At 49.2% G+C, this 23,451-nt stretch overlaps 1 protein-coding gene across 1 annotated transcript in view; it reads right to left on the bottom strand.

Moving 5' to 3' along the window:
• OSBP2 (oxysterol binding protein 2) overlaps window positions 1–23,451 on the bottom strand; it is a 158,974-nt gene that overhangs the window by 103,469 nt on the left and 32,054 nt on the right. The window contains exon 2 of the mRNA XM_075533920.1: window positions 13,503–13,711. Within this exon, the coding sequence (XP_075390035.1) occupies window positions 13,503–13,711 (209 nt within the window). The remainder of the gene's footprint in view (window positions 1–13,502; window positions 13,712–23,451) is intronic.

Consider the following 23,451-nt stretch of genomic DNA (forward strand, 5'->3'; position numbering starts at 1 on the left):
ACGTTTGACCTCTTTGATACTTGACTCTTGAGTTAGTCTGGGTAGACTAGAGAAACAAAATTCAGAGACACTCATGTTTTATAAGAGAGAGTTTTCCATAAAGGGTAAGCGTATATTAAGAAAGCATCCCAACCCAGTGCTGTCCAAGCCCACAAGTCCAACATTGCAACATTAACCCATATGTCTGACACCGATCTACAAAGTCCTCCTCCATCTCACAAAACAGATGCAATGGTGCTGACTGCAGGAGGAAAGCAGAATCAGTGAGCATGTAAGCATCTCAGCACTGGCAGGGGTCTCCATGCGGCTGCTCCAGCACCCAGGGCTGCATCGGGGTAGGTCCATGTGGCTTCTTCTCAGGGCTGTCTCACAAAAAGTGAGCCTTGCCAGCTGAAGCAGGGAACTGGCTAAGGCAACTGCACCCTGGTCCGACCATCAGAGAATAAGAGAACGGAAAGCAAGGCTCACTGAGCCATTTATCCCTCCGCCCTTCAATTAATCCCACCTGTGCTCATGGGCCAGGTTGGCACAATAAACCTCAACTATCACAGCTCTGGAAAGAATAAGACTGGGCAGAGGATTTGAGGTGCCAAAGTGTCCTTGTCCAAAGATCACTTGGAGGGGAGGCTGGCAGTGCCTTGAGAGGCCAGCTGCTTGGGACATGGGTGGGGCTGAGAGCTGGAGAGTCAGGAGCTTGGGCGTCCAGCCTGCTGGGGAGCAGGGGGCAGGGCTCCCTCCTTACCCCCATAGGCCTTGGAGAGCTGGGGCATAGGGTCTGGGCAGGACAGGGCAGCCAGAGCCTGCAGCTGGATCTGCAGAGAAGGCCCATGGTCCCACTGCCCAGAGCTGTTGATTGAGAGAGGGGAAGGCAGTCTCTCAAGGGTCCCAGCAGACAGGGAGGGAGGGGGAGGGCCATCCCAAGTGCCAGCCAACTCAAGGACGGACCATGGACCAACCACGTTGGCAGGACCCCTATGCCAGGGTTTCTCGAGGTCTAGAACATGCGGTGAGGAGATGAGACAGAAAAGCCACTCCCCTTTCTCTCCCTTGGAAATCAAAGGCAAAAACGCCCCAGTGTCCCATCGTAAGTGGCGAGGTTCAACAGCGAGACGACAAGGCCTTCCTTTCTGAATCACGGACAGTCCATCAAATCACAAAGGTCCCGGACTGGCACAAGGGGTTTGTGCCCAAACATGGACCCCTTTGCTCAGGCTCTTCCCCTGCCTGGCTGGTATGGGGAGGTCAGATGCTCGCTCACGGGCATCCTCCCTGAGGGCCATCAGTTGCCAGACTGCAGTGGGCCCCACTCCCTGATGTTAAGGACAATGGATGCCTGCAGTCATCTATTTGGTTCCAGTAGGTGGAATTCACACCCTACTGATAATGGTTCCTATGGAAATCTAGAGAACAGGTCAAAGTTAAGCCGCCATCCTAAATCTAGGATCTGCCCATCTTGTCACATGTATACCCCAATCCCTCCTCTTCCTGTGGAGTGTATGTCCCTAGACCACCCCCTCTCATTACTGTATCACCTATAGCACAGCCCCTTCCTGTGATGTATGTCCTCACCTGCATGTCCCCAGAGAAGATAAAAAGCCTGGGCTAACATTAAAGTCTTTCTCTCCCTCCACGTGGACCATCAGGCGGGGCTGAGGTGAGCATGCTACCATGAATCGTGTCTGACTTCATTTATTTCAATATTTCTCTTTTATCTCTCATGTTCTCTATAACTTTACTATGATCTTTATTTATTATCGCTGTACAATTGCGCCTACCGGACCCGTAATGATGTGTTAGGGGCTGGCTTCCCCTGACAGGCTGGTCCTCCTCCCAGCTCGGATTGCAAACTCCTCTCCCTCCCTGGAAGCCCGGCTCAGACCTTCCCTCAAACACAGCCTCCCTCCTCCCAGGACCGCCCCACCCCTCGTCCACCTGCCAACATTCCACCTGACAGCGGGCTTGTCCAGGGAGCGGGTCCCCTACCCTCAGCGGCACACACCTGGTTCACAACCATGGCGTTCAAGGAGGGCTGGGCCATTGGAAGGATGTCCGTTTCCTCTGAGAGGCCTGGGTACCAGAGCACACACATCTCAGAAGTCTGCCCGCAGTGCCTTTTTTTCCCAGGCAATACAAATGATCAGGCTGCTGTTTAGAACTAAGTGCTTCTTCCTTCTGCTCCTTTGAGGCAGCTGGCAAGTTGAGGCCACTGACATACAACCGGCAGACCCCAAAAGGCCAGGTAGGTTCTGGGTGTCCCTGGGCACAGTCACTCCAAGAAGAGCAGAGGCAGATGGGTGCTGCTCAGGGGTGGGGCTCTGGTGCAAGGAGACATTAGGGTGTGGGGGTGTGGTGTCAGGCAGAGACGTAGCCCACAGGGACTGCTGCTCCGTGCTGGGGTGGGCTGAGCACCTCCCCCCTGGCTTTGCAGAACCCCTGGGTGCTGGCTCAGTGGACAGCAGTCCTGGGAGGAGCGACATGTTGCTCACGTGGGGCCATGCACACTACACATGTTGGAAGGTCCTCCCGTGACAGGGCTGGGGTGCCACTTCCCCTCACGAGAGGAGCTCCAGAGGAGCAAACGGGGGCTCCGAAACCTCCACTCGTCTGACCACGGCTGCAGGCTCAGCTGACTGCTCACCTTACAGATGGGGAGACTGAGGCCTCAAGACTGGGGGCTATCTAAGGGTCAGACCACAGCCATGAGCACAGCCCTCCTGGCCCTTGGCCCAGGGCTCTGCCCACGGGACCACAGAACACTACCAAATTTGAAAGACAATTAAAGAAAGGCCACTAGCCTGGAACCAGCCCTGCACCAGAGCCCTGCCAGCCCCAGGGGAACCTCGCCCCCCACCGCCCCCTCACCCGACCTCACCCTGCTCCCACACCCCCACAGGCCACACTGCTTTGCTCCTGCATTTCAAGGGAAACCACGCTCAGCACTTCCCACACCGGCCTTCTGTGCGCCTTTGAGGCCCAGTCTGTGTCCTTGGTCACATGATCCTTCACTCGTTCCACATAAGCTTGCGCTGCTGGCCTTCCCGATGCCAGCCTCCTCCCGCTCCAGGGAGGACCAGGAAAGAGAGACTACAACCCAACACCCCAGGTCTTCCCAAGGAAGCTGCTCGGTGCCCTGGTCTCACAAGAGCTCCTTGCTGGGCCCTGGGGCCACTGTGGAATCCTTTGGTACAGATCTCTGTGCTCAAGAAACCTACTTTTTTTTTTAGGGGATAAGGCCATAAATTCACGAACAACCCAAGTCAATCAATCATTGAGGACTGCAGCGAGGCGTGCAGAGAGAACTCGTGGGGAAGGGGGCAGCACAAGGCTCTCTGGGGTGACCGTATGCTGAGACCTGGAGGAACCAGCAAGCTCAAGGTCTAAGCACAGGGAGTGGGGCGAGAAGAGGAGGGCCACGGGGCTCACAGCCAAACACAGAGAGGAGCGTGGACTTCATCCTGGGCGAGAGCCTGGTCTGTATTTGTTCCATGAAACACACAGAGGTGAAATGTTAAGTACTAGTCAATAACAATACAGTCGCTGTTTCTAACCACGACCACCAGAACATTGTCATCATCCCCAAGAAGACCCTGTCCTCATTCCCCGACTCCCTATACCCCAAGGAACTACTCACTGGATTTCTGTCTCTAGGGATTCACCTATTCTGGATATATTATCTGCCCAGAGTCCTACAACACATGGCCCTTGGTGACGGGATGCAATGTTTTCAAAAGGAGCCCTGGTGACGTAGTTGTTATGCAGCCATAAGGTTGGCAGTTCAAAACCACTAGCCCCTCCAAGGGAAAAAAGTGAGGCTTTCTACTCCCATAAAGAGCTGTGGTCTTGGAAACCCACAGGGGCAGTCCTACCCAGTCCTATAGGGTCGCTACGAGTCGCAATGGACTCTGGGCAGTGAGGATGTTTTCAAGGTTCATCCAAGTTGCCGTTGTTCCTTTTCACTGCTGAACAGCACGGGCAGACCCTGGTGAGGTTGGGGGTTCAGTTCCAGACCACTGCACTAAAGCGAACAGCATAAAAGAGCAAGCCACGGGATCTTTGGGTTTCACGATGCCCCTTAGAAATCCTACGGACACCCTCCTGAAGGCGGTGAGGATGCCCCACGTGTAGCAGAGAGAGGAGGTGGGCACATGCTGTGGGAAAACCGTGAGGACAGACGCGCTTGACGCAGTTGCCCCGATTCTTTAATTTGTGAGAAACGTAATACACCTGCCTCCCATTGCCACAGCTAGAGCACAATTAGTCTGCCCATGCACCTGTTGATGGGCATGAGCTGTTCCCACCTGTGGCTAGAGTGTGTTTGTTCGAACACCTGGTCCCAATCCCTTTGAGTATGTTTCCCAGCAATAGAACTGCTGGACCTATGGGAATTCCATGTTTAACTTATTAAGGGACTTATTGAGACAAACTGTTTCCCATAGAGGTTGCCTCATTTGATGCTCCCACCAGGCACATTATGTATGAGAGTCCCCCTTTCTCCACATCCTCACCAACATTTGTTACTTTCCACTTAAAAAAGAAAACTATCCTTGTGGCCACTCTATGGTGCAAAGTGACATCTCATTGTGGTTTTGATTTACAGTACCTTTTGTGTAGTGGTTACAAGTTGGGCTGCGAGCCGCATAGTTGGCAGTTTGAAACCAACCAGCAGCTCCTTGGGAGAAAGAATGGGCTTTCTACACCCATCAACAGTGAGTCTCAGAAATCCACAAGGGGGCGCTATGAGTCAGCATTGACTCAATGTCAGTGGGTCTGGTTTGGGTTTTTGTTGGAATGACTAATGAAAGGTGCATTGGTCGCACTGCCAGGTAGGCGTTGGATTGTTGGTTGCAAAGTTGATGGTTCAAAGTCACCAGCCACTCGGGAAAGGATGAGACCGCTCTCATCAAGATTTATAGTCTCGGAAGCCCAATACAGGGCCATAGGCATTGGAACTGCCTCAATGGCCAGTGGGTTTTGGAATGACCAATGATGGTGTGTTTCATGTGCTTTGGAAAAATGTCTCTTAAGCCTTTTGCCCATTTTTAATATGGGTTGCTCTTTTGCTGTTGACTTTTAAGATATCTATGCATGCTCTAAGGTGCCCTGGTGGCACTGTGTGTAAGGCATCGGGCTGTTGGCTACAAGGGTGGTGACTGAAAGCCACCAGTAACTTCATGAGAAAAGATGAGGGCATCTGCTCCCATAAAGATTCATAGTTTTGGAATACTGTAGTGCTTCTTTTACTTTGCTATTCAGGGCTGAACTCATAAAATAAGTTAGGACACGTTCCCTACTCTTCCCCCCACCCCCACCTTAAACTAAAAGAACTAAAGAAAAAAAATTCAAGCCTCGAGTTACAATATTGAAAGATTCTATGATCAGCACACTGAATGATGCAAGAAGCCTCCAAAGAAAGATGGGCACACAGTCACTGTACAAAAAGAACCAGTCTGCATTTCACCATTTCAGGAGGTTGTGTATAAACAACACCCAAGGATACCGAAGGAGGCGACACCGAGCTCGACTGAAAGCCTTAACCAAAAACCAAGGCTTCTCGAATGGATGAAATACTCATTGAAATGTTTCGACAAGCCGATGAAGCACTTGGAAACACTCGTCTAAGCTAAAATATTTGGAGGACAGCTACGTGGCCAACTGTCTGGGAGTGATCCATATTTGTGTCCCAAAGAGAGGTGACCCAACAGAACGCTCCAATTGTAGAACAACCTCATCAATGCCACATGCAAATACAATTTTACTGAAGCTCATCCCACAACGGAGGCAGCAGTGCATTGACAGGGAGCTGGTAGAGGGTCAGGCTGGATTCCGAAGAGACGACGCAACAAGAGCTATCATTGCTGATGTCAGATGGATCTTGCCTCAATGAAGAGACTACAAAAAGGTTGTGTATTTGTGTTCCATTGACAAGGCCAAGGCATTCATCGGTGTGGATCTCACCAAGCTGATAGGCTGGAAGAAAATGGGAATTTCAGAACACCTCATTGCGCTCACGAGGAATCTGTACCTGGATCGAGAGGCAGCAGTGCAAACAGTACAAGGACACACAGGGTTTAAAGTCAGGAAAGGTGTGTCTCAGGGCTGTATCCTATGAAGAAGAACGTGGTATCAGAATTGGAGGCCGGCTGGTTAACAAGCTACGATATGCACATGAAACCACTTTAGTTGCTGAAAGGGAGGAGGACTCGAAGCACTTGCTGATGAAGATCAAGGCTTGCAGCCTTCAGTGTGGATGACAACCAGTGTAAAGGAAACCCAAATCCTCACAACCGGCCCAACAGATAACCTCATGATAAGCGGTGAAAAGATTTCATCTTGCTTGGATCTATAATCAATGGTCTAGGAAGCAGCAGTCAAGAGATCCAACAACAAACTGCATTGGGTAAATCGCTGCCAAGACCTCTCTGAGGTGTTGAAAAGCAAGGATGTTATCTTGAGGAGTAAGGTGCACCGGACCCCAGATACGGTGTTTCCCATTGGCTTGTACACCTGTGAACGTTGGACACTGAATCAGGAGGACTGAAGAAGTGATGTGTTTGAACTGTGGTGCAGGCCAAGAATACCGAACGTACCATGTCCAGTCAAAAGGGCAAGCAGGTCTGTCTCAAAAGAAGTACGGCCAGAATGTTCCTTAGAGGCAAGGATGAGGAGACTTTGTCTCAAGTATTTTTTGTCAAGAGAGACCAGTCCCTGGAGAAGGACATCCTGTTTGGGAACCCACAGAGCAGCCAAAAAGAGGAAAGCTAACCAAGGAGATGGATTGACCCAGTGGCTACAATGGGCTCCAACACAGGAACAATTGTGAGGATGGCCCGGGACCAGGCAGTGTTGCTTAGGGTCACTCTAAGTTAGAACCAATTCGCTGACACCTAATGAAACAACAACAGGAAATTTTCATTTCCTCCAGGATGACTAATTTATTGGCGTGCAATTGTCCATAGTTTTTCCTTCTAATTCTTTTTATTTCTGTACGAGTGGTAGTAATGTTGAAGCTTTCTTTTTCTGATTTTAGTTATTGGATCTCTCTCTCTCTCTCTCTCTCTCTCTCTCTCTCTCTCTCTCTCTCTCTCTCTCTCTCTTTAATCTCATTAAATATTGGCGCTCTGGTGGCAGAAGGGTTACAATTTGCACTGTTAACTGCAAGGTCGGTAGTTCAAGATCGCCAGCCACTTCGTGAGAGAAAGATGAGGCTTTCTTACCCCAGGTCTCAGAAACCCACAGGGACTGTTCTTCTCTGCCCGACAGGGTCACTGTGAGTTAGCATCCACTCAATGGCGGTGAGTTGTTAAGAGGTGAATATTGGTCAGTTTAATTGATCTTTCAAAGAATTAACTGTTGGTTTCACTGACTCATTCACTGTTCTCCCGTGGTCTGTCGCTTGTCTCTCCAGAAGGCTGGTGGGACGGTGGCTAACAGCCTTGGAAACCCACAGGGGGGATTCGACCCTCCTGTAAGGTTGCTATGAGCTGTCACCAACTCAATGGCAGTGAGTTTGTGGTTCGATTTGGTTTGTTTTATTTTTATGCTTTGGATTTTATTTTGTTTGTTTTAATAATTGTCACTATTCCCATTCCTCTGCTATCTTGGAGCTTATTTTTCTTCTTTGTCTAGTTCCTTCCCATGTAAACCTAGGTTATTCGGCGATAGATCTTTTTTGAATGCAAACATTTTCGGCAATTCATTTCTCTCTAAACACTTCTTGAATTGCATCTGTAAGTTTTAGTCAGTGTTCGCTTTCATCAGCCTCCAAGTGTTTCCCTGTGGTTTCTTCTTTGTGCCATTGGCTAAGAGGACCCAATTATTTCCCGTGTATTCATGTCTTTTCCAAGTCTTCCTTCTGCACTCGATCTCAAAGTCTGCCCACTGTGGTCAGCCAGCACACTCGGTGTGATTTCAGTACAGTCTACAGGTATCGAGAGTCGTGCTACATCGAGTCTGAAGGAGGCGGTGTCTTCTGCTGCTGTCACCTGGCGCGTTCTGGTAGCTCTAGTTGGCTTGAATGACCCAAGAGTGTTAAGCGTTGCAGTGACGGGGTGAAATCCCAGCTGTCCACACTGTGGTTCCTCTGGCTGCGATCTGAAGAAAGGACTAGAGACAGGACGACGTCTCTCGGGTGACTGCTATAAACACGCAGGTCAAAAGAAATGGAACCTGCCCGGCCTGGGGGGAGGCAGGAAAGCCAGAGCGCAGCAGATCATTTCAAGAGACAATTCAGTCTAGAAATGGGCAGCCAGACAATGGCTGATCCACAGGCATCTGTGTGGAATATTGTCTATGCCACGACAGGCAGAGAAACCAGGCTTACTTACATGAGCCTGAGAACTGTTGCCTTACAGAGTCACGGGGTCTCGGCCTTCCCATTAATAGCTTGCCTAAAGATTTCGCCTTTGCATCCTTCAGCTCATTCGGGCTTCCAAAGTCAAAATCCTGTCAAGGAAGCCTGCCATTCCTCGCTGGCACTTAACACGTGCCACCTCAAACACCATCTCTGTCCTCTGGCCCTGCCCAGAAGGCCAGCCCCCTAGGGACACAGCCATGTGCTGCTCTCCCGCCCCTGAGCACCCACAAAAAGAGGGCAGGAGAGGGGAAGCCCTCTTGCAAGGGCTCTCGGCTGCTCTGGGGGAAGGCGGGCTGGGAGGCTCTAGCATTGCCCAGCTGTGTTGGCAAACACTTCCTCCCCAGCTGCAACATAACTTGCTCCTGGCTGAGAGTCCAGGAAAATTGCTGTAGACTGACTAATCCAATACATGCCACCTTCTCTGTTATTTTCAGGAAATTCCTCGAGGGCCAGGCACCTTGTAAAACTTAGCAAGGAGAAGCCAGAAGGAAAATTAGTTCTTCCACCATCAGTAGTGTCACTGACCAGCATGGCTGTCCTGAGACCCACTAGCCCATCGATTGTCATTTCCCTACAGCCAGGCCAACTGAGACCTCAGCCAGTCGCCCGGTTGGGCTAGGTTCACTAGGCCAACTGAGACCTAAGCCAGTCACCCGGCTGGGCTAGGTTCACCAGGCCAACTGAGACCACAGCCAGTCCCGGCTGGGCTAGGTTCACCAGGCCAACTGAGACCTCAGCCAGTCCAGGCTGGGCTAGGTTCACCAGGCCAACTGAGACCACAGCCAGTCCCGGCTGGGCTAGGTTCACCAGGCCAACTGAGACCACAGCCAGTCCCGGCTGGGCTAGGTTCACCAGGCCAACTGAGACCACAGCCAGTCGCCCAGCTGGGCTAGGTTCACCAGGCCAACTGAGACCTCAGCCAGTCACCCGGCTGGGCTAGGTTCACCAGGCCAACTGAGACCTCAGCCAGTCCAGGCTGGGCTAGGTTCACCAGGCCAACTGAGACCACAGCCAGTCCAGGCTGGGCTAGGTTCACCAGGCCAACTGAGACCTCAGCCAGTCCAGGCTGGGCTAGGTTCACCAGGCCAACTGAGACCATAGCCAGTCCAGGCTGGGCTAGGTTCACCAGACCAACTGAGACCACAGCCAGTCCAGGCTGGGCTAGGTTCACCAGGCCAACTGAGACCTCAGCCAGTCGCCCAGCTGGGCTAGGTTCACCAGGCCAACTGAGACCTCAGCCAGTCGCCCAGCTGGGCTAGGTTCACCAGGCCAACTGAGACCTCAGCCAGTCCAGGCTGGGCTAGGTTCACCAGGCCAACTGAGACCACAGCCAGTCGCCCAGCTGGGCTAGGTTCACCAGGCCAACTGAGACCACAGCCAGTCGCCCAGCTGGGCTAGGTTCACCAGGCCAACTGAGACCACAGCCAGTCCAGGCTGGGCTAGGTTCACCAGGCCAACTGAGACCACAGCCAGTCCCGGCTGGGCTAGGTTCACCAGGCCAACTGAGACCACAGCCAGTCGCCCAGCTGGGCTAGGTTCACCAGGCCAACTGAGACCACAGCCAGTCGCCCAGCTGGGCTAGGTTCACCAGGCCAACTGAGACCACAGCCAGTCCAGGCTGGGCTAGGTTCACCAGGCCAACTGAGACCACAGCCAGTCCCGGCTGGGCTAGGTTCACCAGGCCAACTGAGACCACAGCCAGTCACCCGGCTGGGCTAGGTTCACCAGGCCAACTGAGACCTCAGCCAGTCCAGGCTGGGCTAGGTTCACTAGGCCAACTGAGACCTCAGCCAGTCACCCGGCTGGGCTAGGTTCACCAGGCCAACTGAGACCTCAGCCAGTCCAGGCTGGGCTAGGTTCACCAGGCCAACTGAGACCTCAGCCAGTCGCCCGGCTGGGCTAGGTTCACCAGGCCAACTGAGACCAGAGGCAGTCCCGGCTGGGCTAGGTTCACCAGGCCAACTGAGACCTCAGCCAGTCCCGGCTGGGCTAGGTTCACCAGGCCAACTGAGACCACAGCCAGTCGCCCAGCTGGGCTAGGTTCACCAGGCCAACTGAGACCCCAGCCAGTCCAGGCTGGGCTAGGTTCACCAGGCCAACTGAGACCCCAGCCAGTCCAGGCTGGGCTAGGTTCACCAGGCCAACTGAGACCACAGCCAGTCCAGGCTGGGCTAGGTTCACCAGGCCAACTGAGACCACAGCCAGTCCAGGCTGGGCTAGGTTCACCAGGCCAACTGAGACCTCAGCCAGTCGCCCAGCTGGGCTAGGTTCACCAGGCCAACTGAGACCACAGCCAGTCCAGGCTGGGCTAGGTTCACCAGGCCAACTGAGACCACAGCCAGTCCAGGCTGGGCTAGGTTCACCAGGCCAACTGAGACCACAGCCAGTCCCGGCTGGGCTAGGTTCACCAGGCCAACTGAGACCACAGCCAGTCCCGGCTGGGCTAGGTTCACCAGGCCAACTGAGACCTCAGCCAGTCACCCGGCTGGGCTAGGTTCACCAGGCCAACTGAGACCACAGCCAGTCCAGGCTGGGCTAGGTTCACCAGGCCAACTGAGACCACAGCCAGTCCAGGCTGGGCTAGGTTCACCAGGCCAACTGAGACCACAGCCAGTCCCGGCTGGGCTAGGTTCACCAGGCCAACTGAGACCACAGCCAGTCCCGGCTGGGCTAGGTTCACCAGGCCAACTGAGACCTCAGCCAGTCACCCGGCTGGGCTAGGTTCACCAGGCCAACTGAGACCACAGCCAGTCCAGGCTGGGCTAGGTTCACCAGGCCAACTGAGACCACAGCCAGTCCAGGCTGGGCTAGGTTCACCAGGCCAACTGAGACCACAGCCAGTCCCGGCTGGGCTAGGTTCACCAGGCCAACTGAGACCACAGCCAGTCCCGGCTGGGCTAGGTTCACCAGGCCAACTGAGACCTCAGCCAGTCACCCGGCTGGGCTAGGTTCACCAGGCCAACTGAGACCACAGCCAGTCCAGGCTGGGCTAGGTTCACCAGGCCAACTGAGACCACAGCCAGTCCAGGCTGGGCTAGGTTCACCAGGCCAACTGAGACCACAGCCAGTCCCGGCTGGGCTAGGTTCACCAGGCCAACTGAGACCACAGCCAGTCCCGGCTGGGCTAGGTTCACCAGGCCAACTGAGACCTCAGCCAGTCACCCGGCTGGGCTAGGTTCACCAGGCCAACTGAGACCACAGCCAGTCCAGGCTGGGCTAGGTTCACCAGGCCAACTGAGACCACAGCCAGTCCCGGCTGGGCTAGGTTCACCAGGCCAACTGAGACCACAGCCAGTCCCGGCTGGGCTAGGTTCACCAGGCCAACTGAGACCACAGCCAGTCCCGGCTGGGCTAGGTTCACCAGGCCAACTGAGACCACAGCCAGTCCAGGCTGGGCTAGGTTCACCAGGCCAACTGAGACCACAGCCAGTCCAGGCTGGGCTAGGTTCACCAGGCCAACTGAGACCACAGCCAGTCCAGGCTGGGCTAGGTTCCTGCAGAGGTCTTGGCACCATTCATGCCTGAAATGACCCCAAGACTCTTCTTCACCAGGAAAGTGGGTGGAATCTTGGAGGCTCCTTGCTAAGCTGAGGAATCTCTGCTGATATGTCAGGGCTATGTGACTGCTGATCCCAGTGGGACTAGTTACTGCAGAGCAGCCCCGAACGGCGAGACGAGCAGGCCAGGCTGGTACACGATGCTCTTCAATGCTCACTGACAGCTGGTGCCTCGGTGCCTCGGTCTTAGAGTTGCTGCCATCCTGCCTTGTGCTAGAGCTCCCAGCAGGCTTCTTCGCTTCCTCTGCTTCCAGGAGCACCAGGGCTGCGCCACGCACTCCTCTACCACCAGCTTCACCAAAAAACCACACAGAGCTGAACAACACACACCATTTGGCTCATGACTTCAGAAGGACCAAAGCTTCCTGTAACCCCTTCCCTGTGTGTACGGACTCTTTTTTTGGCCAGTCAGAAACATCTGTTACTGTTCTGGGCAGGCAAGGGAGTGGGGAGGCCAGCATTCTCACACACAGCTTGTCAGCGCCTGGCAGCCCAATCCCTAAGGGTGCTGCTTTGATAACCTCGCTCGGCATTACCAATGGACACTCCCATTGGCCCCATGGCTCCACTTCCCGGAGAGCAGACTGCATGTAGACTTGAACACGCAGGAGATGCAGTAGGTGCAGGGTTCGACGCTGCCGCACGATATGTCACAGCCAAGGAAGGAAGCAACCTAAATGGCTGTTAATGGAACGAGAGGACTGGAGGCTAAGGAAATGATGGCATGTCACTAAAATGAAATAAACCCTCCTTTAAAAAGGGAAGCTTTTCAGATAGTAACAGGGAAAATACTTCCAAGAAACTGCTAAATATGCCTGGGGGAAAGCTAGGTGGAACATGGTGTTTATTTTTAAATCAATTCATACTTCTGTATGTGTGTATGTACATGATATGTCTCTCACGTGATATCATAAATATATAAAGAGAAGAAAACACTGCTGTTGAGTCAATGCTGATTCATAGCAACCCTTGGTGGGTTTCTAAGACTAACTGCTTACAGGAGACGAAAGACCAGACATCCTCCTGCGGACCGGCCGTTGGTTTCAAACCGCTGACCATGCAGATCGCAGGCCAACTACACCACCAGGGCTCCTGCACACACACACACACACACACACACACACGACATAGATAGCTCATATATATAAATGCAGGACACATATTGGTTGCGTCTCAGTGAGAGAATTGAAAAGCTAAGGACAGTGGTCAAAAGCAGACTTCATCACATAAGCTTTTGAAGTAATTGGTTTAGGAATCTTATAAAAATGCACGTTATAAATGTTCATTTCTTAAGAAGGAAACATGTCTTGCTCAGCACTCCTGCCTCAGCTCTGGCCCATGCTTTTCCATCGCTACCATGGGGCTGAGAAAGCCTGAACCACAACACAGGCCCTGGAGCCTGGGTTCCCACCGTGGACTGCTGCTTCTGGACACGGGGGCTGAGCACAATTGGAATGGGTGGGACCACGGAAAGGCTTGCAAAGCTCCTCCCACAGAACTGGTAGCCACCCCCTCCAGCGCCTTGTCTCCTGAGCCACCCACTCACCGTGTAAGCTCCCACACCTCTGCCCACCGCCCCGCACGCTCACTACCTGAATGGCTGTTCATCATGCGGACCGCTTTGGCCTTGGCCAGCTCCAGGGCAGTGATCCACTGCTGCCGCTCCACCTCTGAACTGGCCTTGAGGTGGTAGGTCCTTGCCCCACTGCTCAGCAGGATGTTGCAAGAGTCTTCTGCGTCAATGTGCGTTGTGGACAGGTTGATGGTGCCCCGGCAGGTGTGGGCCATTTCATCCTGATTTCTGTAGGACACAAAAGAAGTGACGGTCAACCTCCCAAATGGAAGAATCCTATAGGACAAATCCTAGGACGCTCAGGACCCAAGAGCCCTGGGAACGGCTCTGTGGTGGTTACATCATCTGGTGTCAACTTGTGGAGGGGTGGAGTCTAGCCTGTCAGTCAGGTCGCAGCTTGAGGACCTCATTTGGAGGTGCTAGGGAGATAAATAGCTCATTAGAGGGGGGACACTCAGATACTCCTGTTGACAAGACACATGCAGCTAGTTAGAGCCCTGGAGCTGAAGGAGCCACGTGGAGACCCCGTCAGCGCTGAGATGTCTCTACCGCCACTGGATGCACAAGACTTTCCACCCACTGGCCTGTGATCATCCTGCATTCGGCGTCATGCCAAGGGCTAGGCAACACCATCACCACCCCAGGGCCATGTCACAGAACACCCAACAGTGCTATCACCCAACAGTACTATGGTGAAGGAAATCCAGAATGAGACTGGAGGAGGAATCGGGCATATATCAATGGCAGTCTCAACACAACACAAACACAACCACAACAGCAAAGCATGAACTTGCTTCGCACTTTCTGCTACAATCATCTAGTTCAAGGGCAAACTGGTTCATGAGCCAGCCGCAGCTGTTTCAGTGTATACATGTGGCTCTGAAGGAAAACAAGTGGAAAACAAAACGGTCCTAGTTTCTTTTATAAATATTATCGTATATACTTGTGTATACGCTGCGTTTTTCGGCACATTTTTTTACATTGCATAAATATTTATTTTCTACCTTGAATGCACAAAACCAATGCATTATTTAACAGAATATTTATGACCACAGGGATAAATGTGAGGAGAGTGAAAAGGGACAGCCTAGCCTAGTAGTCTGGGATTATTTTCTGTAGACTGGTTATCACCCACTTCTGAACGTGAGCTTGCCGGGTAAGGACAGAAAACCTGTGGGACCCAGAAAGGACACATCATAGAGAAAGCTACTTTCAGAGAAGTTCTCTAGACTCTAGTGAAACAGTTCCACATGATGATTTAGGAAGTAAATTCCACCATGCCACTGACATCAATGGCCTTGCTCATCTTCGCTGAGCCCGTATCCTGTGGGGGTTCTTCACTGCATATAGGCTGCCTATTGAAAAGATTGTTATAGACGAGATTCTCAGATCAGAGGCCAGAACGAGAGAGGAGTTACAGGGTCAAACAAAATATATAAATAAACTATAAGTAAGTAAAAATAAATAGGTAGTACATAGCCTTTCCCCCGCAAACACAACAATTCCCTACCATCCAGTCAATTCTGACTCCTAGTGATCTGCTGTAAGGTTCCTCAGACTATATTTCTTTTTTTTTTTTAGGGGCTCATACAATTTTTATCCCAGTTCATACATATACATACATCAATTGTATAAAGCACATCTGTACAGTCTTTGCCCTAATCATTTTTTTCTCCTCTTTTCTTTTTTTACATTTTATTAGGGACTCATACAACTCTTATCACCATCCATACATATACATACATCAATTGTATAAAGCACATCCATACATTCCCTGCCCCAATCATTCTCAAGGCATTTGCTCTCCACTTAAGCCCCTTGCATCAGGTCCTCTTTTTTTTTTCCCCTCCCTCCCCTTTCCCCCCTCCCTTATGACGGCACATTTTTTAATGCAGTTTTTGTGGTAAAATTAAGCACCTCAGCTGATATTCGGGTTGGCTTATACTCAAGTACATACGGTACTTTAAATTTTCCTTATTTGTAAAAATGTTTATGGCTGTAGATTAATTTTTAAATTGATGTGAGGGACAGAATCGGCTCTTCCATCTCCAAAGTTTACTGACCCCGTTCTACGTAATCCAAACTGATCAATGACAGAAGAGGGCTCTGTCACTGATGGGGCATCTACCTCCAGCCACTCCAGGGAAGGAGTGAGGGTATCTCTGTTCTCTGAGGGAAATGGAGGTCCCCTCGAGGGCATGTGAGAGCTGGTGTAAGAGATCTGAGGAGCACAAGGTATGGGCCGGATGGGGCATAAACTTTGGGTCCCCTCCTGGATCCCCACAACCAGCGTCTTCTTTCCCTTCTACTGAGTGCTGTGTAAACTGTCCATGTCTAAGCGTGTGTGAAATCACAGATGGGGAGACAGAGCAGGTAAGTCCTGATGCCCCTGCCTGCAGGCCACTCAGAGGAGTCCCAGGCCATCCATGTGCTGAGCCATGTGCTGCCTCACAGCAAAGCGGAGTCCAGCGAGGCAAGCGCTGTCTCCTCACTTTCCTCTTTCTTCTGCCTCCTTGCTCTGTCCCTTTTCGTCTCACCACCCCTGGCCAAACATCTGCCAAAGTGTCAACGCTTTCATCTTTGCCTTATGCCATACTTTCTTGGGGGGGGGCACACACACACACACACACACCAACATACCAACACCAACACGCACACACACAACACACCAACACACACACACACACCTATACCAACACGCACACCCAACACACACAGGAACACACCAACACACACACACCAACACACCAACACCAACACGCGCACACACACACAACACACCAACACACACAGGAACACACCAACACACACACCAGGAAACCACTGACAGCACAGCAATACTGCAACTGGACATCCAGAAAGACTAAAGCTACTGATTTGGAACTGAGCACTGTGTAACTTCACTCCACACCAGCTTGAACTGATCTGACTCATTTGGTAAATTCCCTCTAACTTTGCAAATTCTAATTCCGTAAGCACGTCTTCTGGGCATGTCTTCCTTCTGTGTGAAGGAACTGTGTAGAAACTGGGGAGGAGGCAGATATAAAGGAATAGGAATCTAGGTCAGAAGAGAAGAATTTAAAATATCTTCATGAAAGACAGAGCCCTGGTGGAGTAGTAAGTTATATGTATTGGGCTGCTAACCACAGTGTCAGCAGTTCAAATCTTCCAGCTGTTCCACCGGAGCAGAAAGATGAGGCTTCCTACTCCGGTAAAGTTGCAGCCTGAGAAACCTACAGGATTCATTGTACTCTATGGTCACTCGGAGTGGAATCGACTCAATGGAAGTGAGTTTGTTTGACGTTTGGGGGTTTTTGTTTTCCCGAATGAAAGATGACACCACTTTATGGTTCTATTTAGCACAAATAAAACTTGCCAGTGGGCCATTTATTCAATTTATTCACCTGGCACTGGGATTGGTGGCTCTGATGGCCAGCAGGGCTTTGCGCTGTTTGGAGGCAACGCTGTGAGCCATCTCTGCCCAGTTAGACTGGCTGCTTATCAGCAGCACTTCCAGCTCCTTGACATGATGGACCAGGGACTTGCAGAAGCCACTGGGCATCACATGCTGAGTTTTCCTTCTTTCTTTCTTAAAAAAAAAAAAATCATTTTCTTGGGGCTCGTACAACTCTTATCATAGTCAATGCAAACATTCATTGTGTACATTTTTGCCCTCATCATTCTCAGAGTATTTTCTTTCTACTTGAGCCCTTGATATCAGCTCCCCATTTTCCCTTCCTTTCCCCAGCCGCCCTCCCTCACAAACCCTTGATAATTTATAAATTATTATTTTTTTGGTCATGTCTTACACTGTCTGACATCTCTCCTCACCTACTTTTCTGTTGTCTGTCCCCCAGGGAGGGGGTTATATGTAGATCATTGTGATCGGTTCCCCTTTTATCCTCCACCTTCACCTTCTCCTCCTGGTATCACTACTCACATTATTGGTCCTGGGGTGTTTATCTGTCCTGGATTCTGTGTTTCCCGTTTCCATCTGTACCACTGTACTTCTCTGGTCTAGCCAGATTTGTAAGGTAGAATTGGGATCATGTTAGTGGGGGTGGGGGAGAAGCTTTAAATAACTAGAGGAAAGTTGTGTGTTTCATTGTTGCTACACTGCACCCTGACTGGCTCTTTCTCCTCCCCACAACCCTTCTGTAAGGGGATGTCCAGTTGCCTACAGATGGGCTTTGGGTCTCCACTCCTCACTCCCCCTCATTCACAATGATATGATTTTTTGTTCTTTTATGCCCAATACCTGATCTTATTGACATCTCATGATCACACAGGCTGGTGTGCTTCTTCCATGTGGGATTTGTTGCTTCTCAGATGACCGCTTGTATATCTTCAAGCCTTTTTTTTTTCTTCTTCAAGCCTTTAAGGCCCCAGATGCTATATCTTTTGAGAGCCGGGCACCATTAGTTTTCTTCACCATGTTTGCTTATGAACCAACTTTGTCTTCAGAGATCGTGTTGGGAAGGTGAATATCATGGAATGCCAGGTTAATAGAACAAAGTGTTCTTGCATTGAGGGAGTACTTGAGTAGAGGCCCAATGTCCATCTGCTACCTTAGTACTAAACTGATAAATATATATACATAGATCTAGTTTCCCATTGTCATATAAATATATTTGCATATGTACATGCCTGTATTTAGACCTCTATAAGTGCCCTTTGCCTCCTAGCTCTTTCCTCCATTTCCTTTTATTTTCCTCTTGTCCCACTTTCATGTTCAGCCTTCATTTGGTTTTCAGTAATTCCTCTGGGTTACATTGCCCTTGATCAAGCCCTACTAGGCCTCCTACACCCTCCTCACCACCAATTTTGGATCACTTGCTCTCTTGTCCCTGGGTTTGTTAACACCACTTCCTTCCCCCCCCCTCTCCCACATCCCCCAGGAACCATGGGTTCCATTGTTTTGTCCTCCAGATTGTTTATCCCGCCTATCTTATCTAGATAGACCTTCAGAGATAATAATATGCACACAAACAAGATGGAGAAAAACAAAGCAACAAAGGAAAAGAAAACAACAACAGAAAAAAGAAACACCTATAAATAGTTCAAGGTCTGTTTGTTGACCTTCAGGAGTGTTTTCCGGTCAAGTCTGATGGGGTGCCACGCCCTGGCCCCAAAGTATATTTTGGTATTCCCTGGGGATTTTGTTGCTCTGCTCCCCTTGCTGCTCTGTTGCACACCCTTAGTGTTTCGCCTCAGTGTGATGGGATCAGATCAGGCACAATTCCTGCACCTGGCTCCAGTGTTGTCCCCTGTAGGGCTATGGATCAGTGAGGGATGTTGTTTTTTTGTTAGTCCTGTAACCTATGCTGAGCATCAAGGTCTGCCCTTGAATCTTTTCTACATTCTGCTGTCAGTGCCTCTGGACTTGTGTCAGTTCTGATTAACTTTGATGTAACTGTCTGGCTGGTGCTGGATGATCTTCTTAGTCCTCTTCTGGACAATGTTGGGCTTCCCATGAGGTCTGAGGGTGGTCATGATGTCACAGGGAGATCGCTGCCTCTTCTGAAGGCAGCTGAGCTTTTAATTCATAAAATCTATGATCCTATGCATAGGAAATCCCAAAAAACTCCACAAGAAAACTAGAGCTAACAGAGGATGGTAGGAACATTTCAGGGTACAAGGTCCAACAAAGAAAAATCAGCTGCATTTCTACACACTATCAATGAGAAATACGAAATAGAAATTAGAGAAACGACTCCATTTACAATCACATCTGAAATAATAACATACTTAGTAATAAATCTAACCAAAGATATGAAAAATATACAAAGAATATTGTAAAATAATGGTGAAAAATGGTAACATAATGGTAATATAAATAAATGAAAGGATGTTCTATAACCTTTGACTGGAGGATTTTATATTATAAAGATGTAAACATTACCCAAAGTGATCTATAGATTCAACACAATCTCAATTAAAATTCTAACTGCCTGTCTTCTTTACAAGAATGGAAAAAGCAATCCTCAATTTCTTGTTGAATGTCAAGAGGCTCTGAATAGCTAAACCAATATTGAAAGTGACAAAGTAGGCGGATTCACATTTTCCTGACTTAAAAACCTATCGTAAAGCAACAATAACCAAAACAGGCTTGCACCAATAAAACGATAGATACACAGACTAATGGAATAGAATTGAGAATCCAGAACTAAATCCAAACATGTTTAGTCAATCAATCTTTTTGAAAGCAAGAGACCCAAGATTCTTAAAGGAGGGGCTCACGGAGCCATTTATCCCTCCACCCTTCAATTAACCCCACATCTGTTTATCAGCCAGGTTGGCACAATAAACTTTAACTATCTCAACCACAAAGGACATTCAAATGGCCACCAACCACATGAAAAGAGATGCTCCATGGCATTAGCCATCAGAGATGCAAAATCACAATGAGATACCATTTCACTCGCACCGGTATGACTGAGATAGAAAAAATTTTTTAATTAAAATGTGGGCAAATGATATGGGTAATTGCAACCCTTGGCCATTGCTGCTGTGAATGCAAAACGGTGCAGCCATTGTAAGAAACAATGTGGCAGTTTCTCAAAAAACTGAAAATAGAACTACCATATGATGTAATAATTCCATTCCTAGTAGACTTGAAATTAGAGTCTCCAACAGAGGCTGCACACCAAGGGTGCCCACATCACTATTCACAGGAGCCCAAAGGTGGAAACAACCCAACTGCCCACCAACAGATGAATGGATAAACAACGTGTGGGACAACATAAAGCGGAATACTACTCAGCCAGCAGAAGAAACGATGTCTTGATAGGTCCTACAATGTAGATAGAGTGTGAGGACATTGTGCTAAGGGACTAAGTTCAACACCAAAGGACAAATATTATGTGATGTCACTTATATCAAAAGACAAGAATACACAAATGTATCAAGATCAACGTTTCTTAGGGTTTGCCAAAGACGGAAGTAAGGAAGAGTGATTATGAGAAAACTACTTATTAAGGGTAATTAATGCAGGGTAATTGACTACAGGACCCCAATGCCTGGCTATTTGCAACCTGGAGACCTGCAAGGGCCAGATCTTGATGTCTGGCACTGGTTACAGGAGCAACGAGAAAACGGAACACCTGCTGCCTGTGGCTTCCGCGAGTTCCCGGTCCGAATGTCAAGGAGCTGGAAGTGCTGCTCACGGGCAACACGTCTTACTGTGTAGAGTTTGCTACCAATGTGAGCAAGCTAGATTATTACAGCCAGTTATTATCATTGATATCAGTACATTATACATATGTTAAAAAGGGGAATTAGTAAATGGGTAGACGTTGTGGGATGGATATATTTCCAACATCAACTTCACGGAATCCCCAATGAGACAGAGCACAGTGTAGGCATGCTTGCACCTCATGCTACGTAGCTTTAGTTCACCTATTTTTTTCTCTTCCCTCTACCCTCATCCCCCACCCCTTTTTTGACCCCATCTAGCAGGTAGCAGCAACCATATCCACACCACCTACCCACTCCTATCACATCTACCACCGTACTCACCAGATGGATGCCACCACCCACTCCAGTCTCACTGAATGGGCAATACATCTCTTGTCGATGGCCAACATGAACCCAGCTTACCCTCAGCAGCTTTCCAAGACCAGTAGAACAAAGTGGTAGAATTGAATGAAGGGAAGACAGGATCAGCAACACTGAGGACAAAAATCCCTTAAAGTTAATCTCTTTGGAACAATCAGAAGAAAGGAATAACAAAGAAACCCTATTGGGGCACCATCAAGAGGAATAACGTACATGTGATCAGAACCCCAGAACAAGAGGGGAACAGGAAGCACAGAGGAAATTGTCACAAGATTTTTGTTGGTAGAAAATTTCCCCAATATGAATCGCAAGAAATGCTCATTCAATAAATCAATGGAAAAATAAATAATTAAATCGACGAAATCCTAAGAGGATAGAGCGCAAAGGAAAATCATCATACAATAATCAAACTTTCCAATCAAAGACATCCTAAGAACTTGAGAGCAGCATGGGAAAAAATGAAATGCTACCTACAAAAAAGAAAGAAGAACCAGTAAGGCTGCTTTCTCAGTACAAATCAAGCAAGAAGTGGGTACACAGCAGAAAAGTGGTGAAGAAAGCCGATGGTGCCTGGCTATCAAAAGATATAGTGTCGGGTTTTAAAGGCTTAAAGATAAACAAGCTGAGAATCTAGCTGAGAAGCAACAAAGTCCACATGGAAGAAGAACACTAGCCTGTGTGATCAGTAGGTGTCGATGGAATCAGGTATCAGGCATCAAAGAACAAACAATCATAGCATTGTGAATGGTGGGGGGTAGTGCAGAGTAGAGACCCAAAGTCCATCTGTAGGCAATTGGACATTCCCTTATGGAAGGGTCTCGGGGAGGAGAAAGAGCCAGTCAGGGTGCAGTGTAGCAACGATGAAACATACAACTTTCCTCTTGTTCCTATATGCTTCCTCCCCTCCACTATCATGATCCCAATTCTACCTTACAAATCCGGCTAGACCAAAGGATGTACACTAGTACAGATAGGAACTGGAAACACAGGGAATCCAGGATGGATGATCCCTTCAGGATCAGTGCTGAGAGTGGTGCTACCAGGAGGGTGGGGTAGAACGGAGGAACCGATTACAAGGATGTACATATTACCTCCTCCGTGGGGGAGAGACAACAGAAAAGTGGGTGAAGGGAGACGTCGGACAGTGTAAGACATGAAAAAACAATAATTTGTAAATTATCAAGGGTTCATGAGGGAGGGGCAAAGGGAAAATGAGGAGCTGATACCAAGGGCTCAAGTAGAAAGAAAGTTTTGAGAATGATGATGGCAACAAATGTACACATGTGCTTGACACAATGGATGGATGTATGGATTGTGATAAGAGTGTACAAGCCCCCAATAAATGATTTTTTTTAAAAAAGAAAAAGTGGGTTTATTACAGAATACTTGTAGGAAGGTAACAACTTCTGATTTGTCATTAAAAAGTTCAGTTTTTGATGCTGTATAATAAAGGCATGCAGTTATAGTTATAGGCTTCTTTCTATGGGGATTCTGTGCCAGTGCGCACAGTGCTGTCATTTCTGCACTGCTAGAATGAATTTTAAAATCTCCTCTTGCTTCTCCTCAAAACGCAATGAACAGAAGATGGCATGACAAAGCCCACCCCCCCCCTTTTTTTTTTCAAAGACACTGCATGCTCGGGTGAAACCTTCTTGATCGTCTAGAAAACTTTAGATAAAAGGTGACAGTCTAAGGTTTCTTCTGGAGCCTGTTTCTGTCTCTTTACCAGAAAAGGCATATTTTTCAGGTTATTTTGTACCAAAGTATCTGTGTCAAAACTCCCTTTTCTTTGGAGTGGAGTCCTTCCACATCCTGGCATCACTGCAAAGAAACCACAAAGCCTCCCCCCCCCCCCCATGGCTTTTAGAAATGAGCACGGTTAGGTAAGAGGAGTTCGTCAGGGGGGCAAAGGATTCTCGGGCAAGCAGATGTATAAAACCAAACTAAACTCACTGGTGATGTCCTTGCCTGGTTTTGATGTCAAGGTCATTCTCACTTCCAACAATGAATCTGGGAGTTGGCCTGCCTTTTCTATCTGCAGGAACAGTTTGAGTAGAAGTGGGGCCAGCTCTCCCCTGAATATTTCGTAGGATTCCCCAACGAAGCCATATGATCCTGGGTTTGTTGTGGTCGTTGAGATGTTTTATTTTTATGATCAAATCAATTTCTTCTTTTGTTATGAGTCAGTTCTGTTTTCCTACTTCTGTTAGCTTAGGCGGGTGGTGTGTTTCTAGAAATGTATTCATTTTTTTTGGGGGGGGGGCTTCCAAAGTTGTCGGAGTAAAGACATTCGAAGTATTGTGTCATTACATGTTTTATTTCAGGTAGTTCTGGTATAGTGTGTAGTCCTTTTTTTTAGAAGAATCAATACCAGACTAGTCCCAAGGAGTTGGAGATTAAAGATGTGTCCC

The sequence above is a fragment of the Tenrec ecaudatus genome, chromosome 16, assembly GCF_050624435.1.
Source record: "Tenrec ecaudatus isolate mTenEca1 chromosome 16, mTenEca1.hap1, whole genome shotgun sequence".
Classification (NCBI taxonomy): domain Eukaryota; kingdom Metazoa; phylum Chordata; class Mammalia; order Afrosoricida; family Tenrecidae; genus Tenrec; species Tenrec ecaudatus.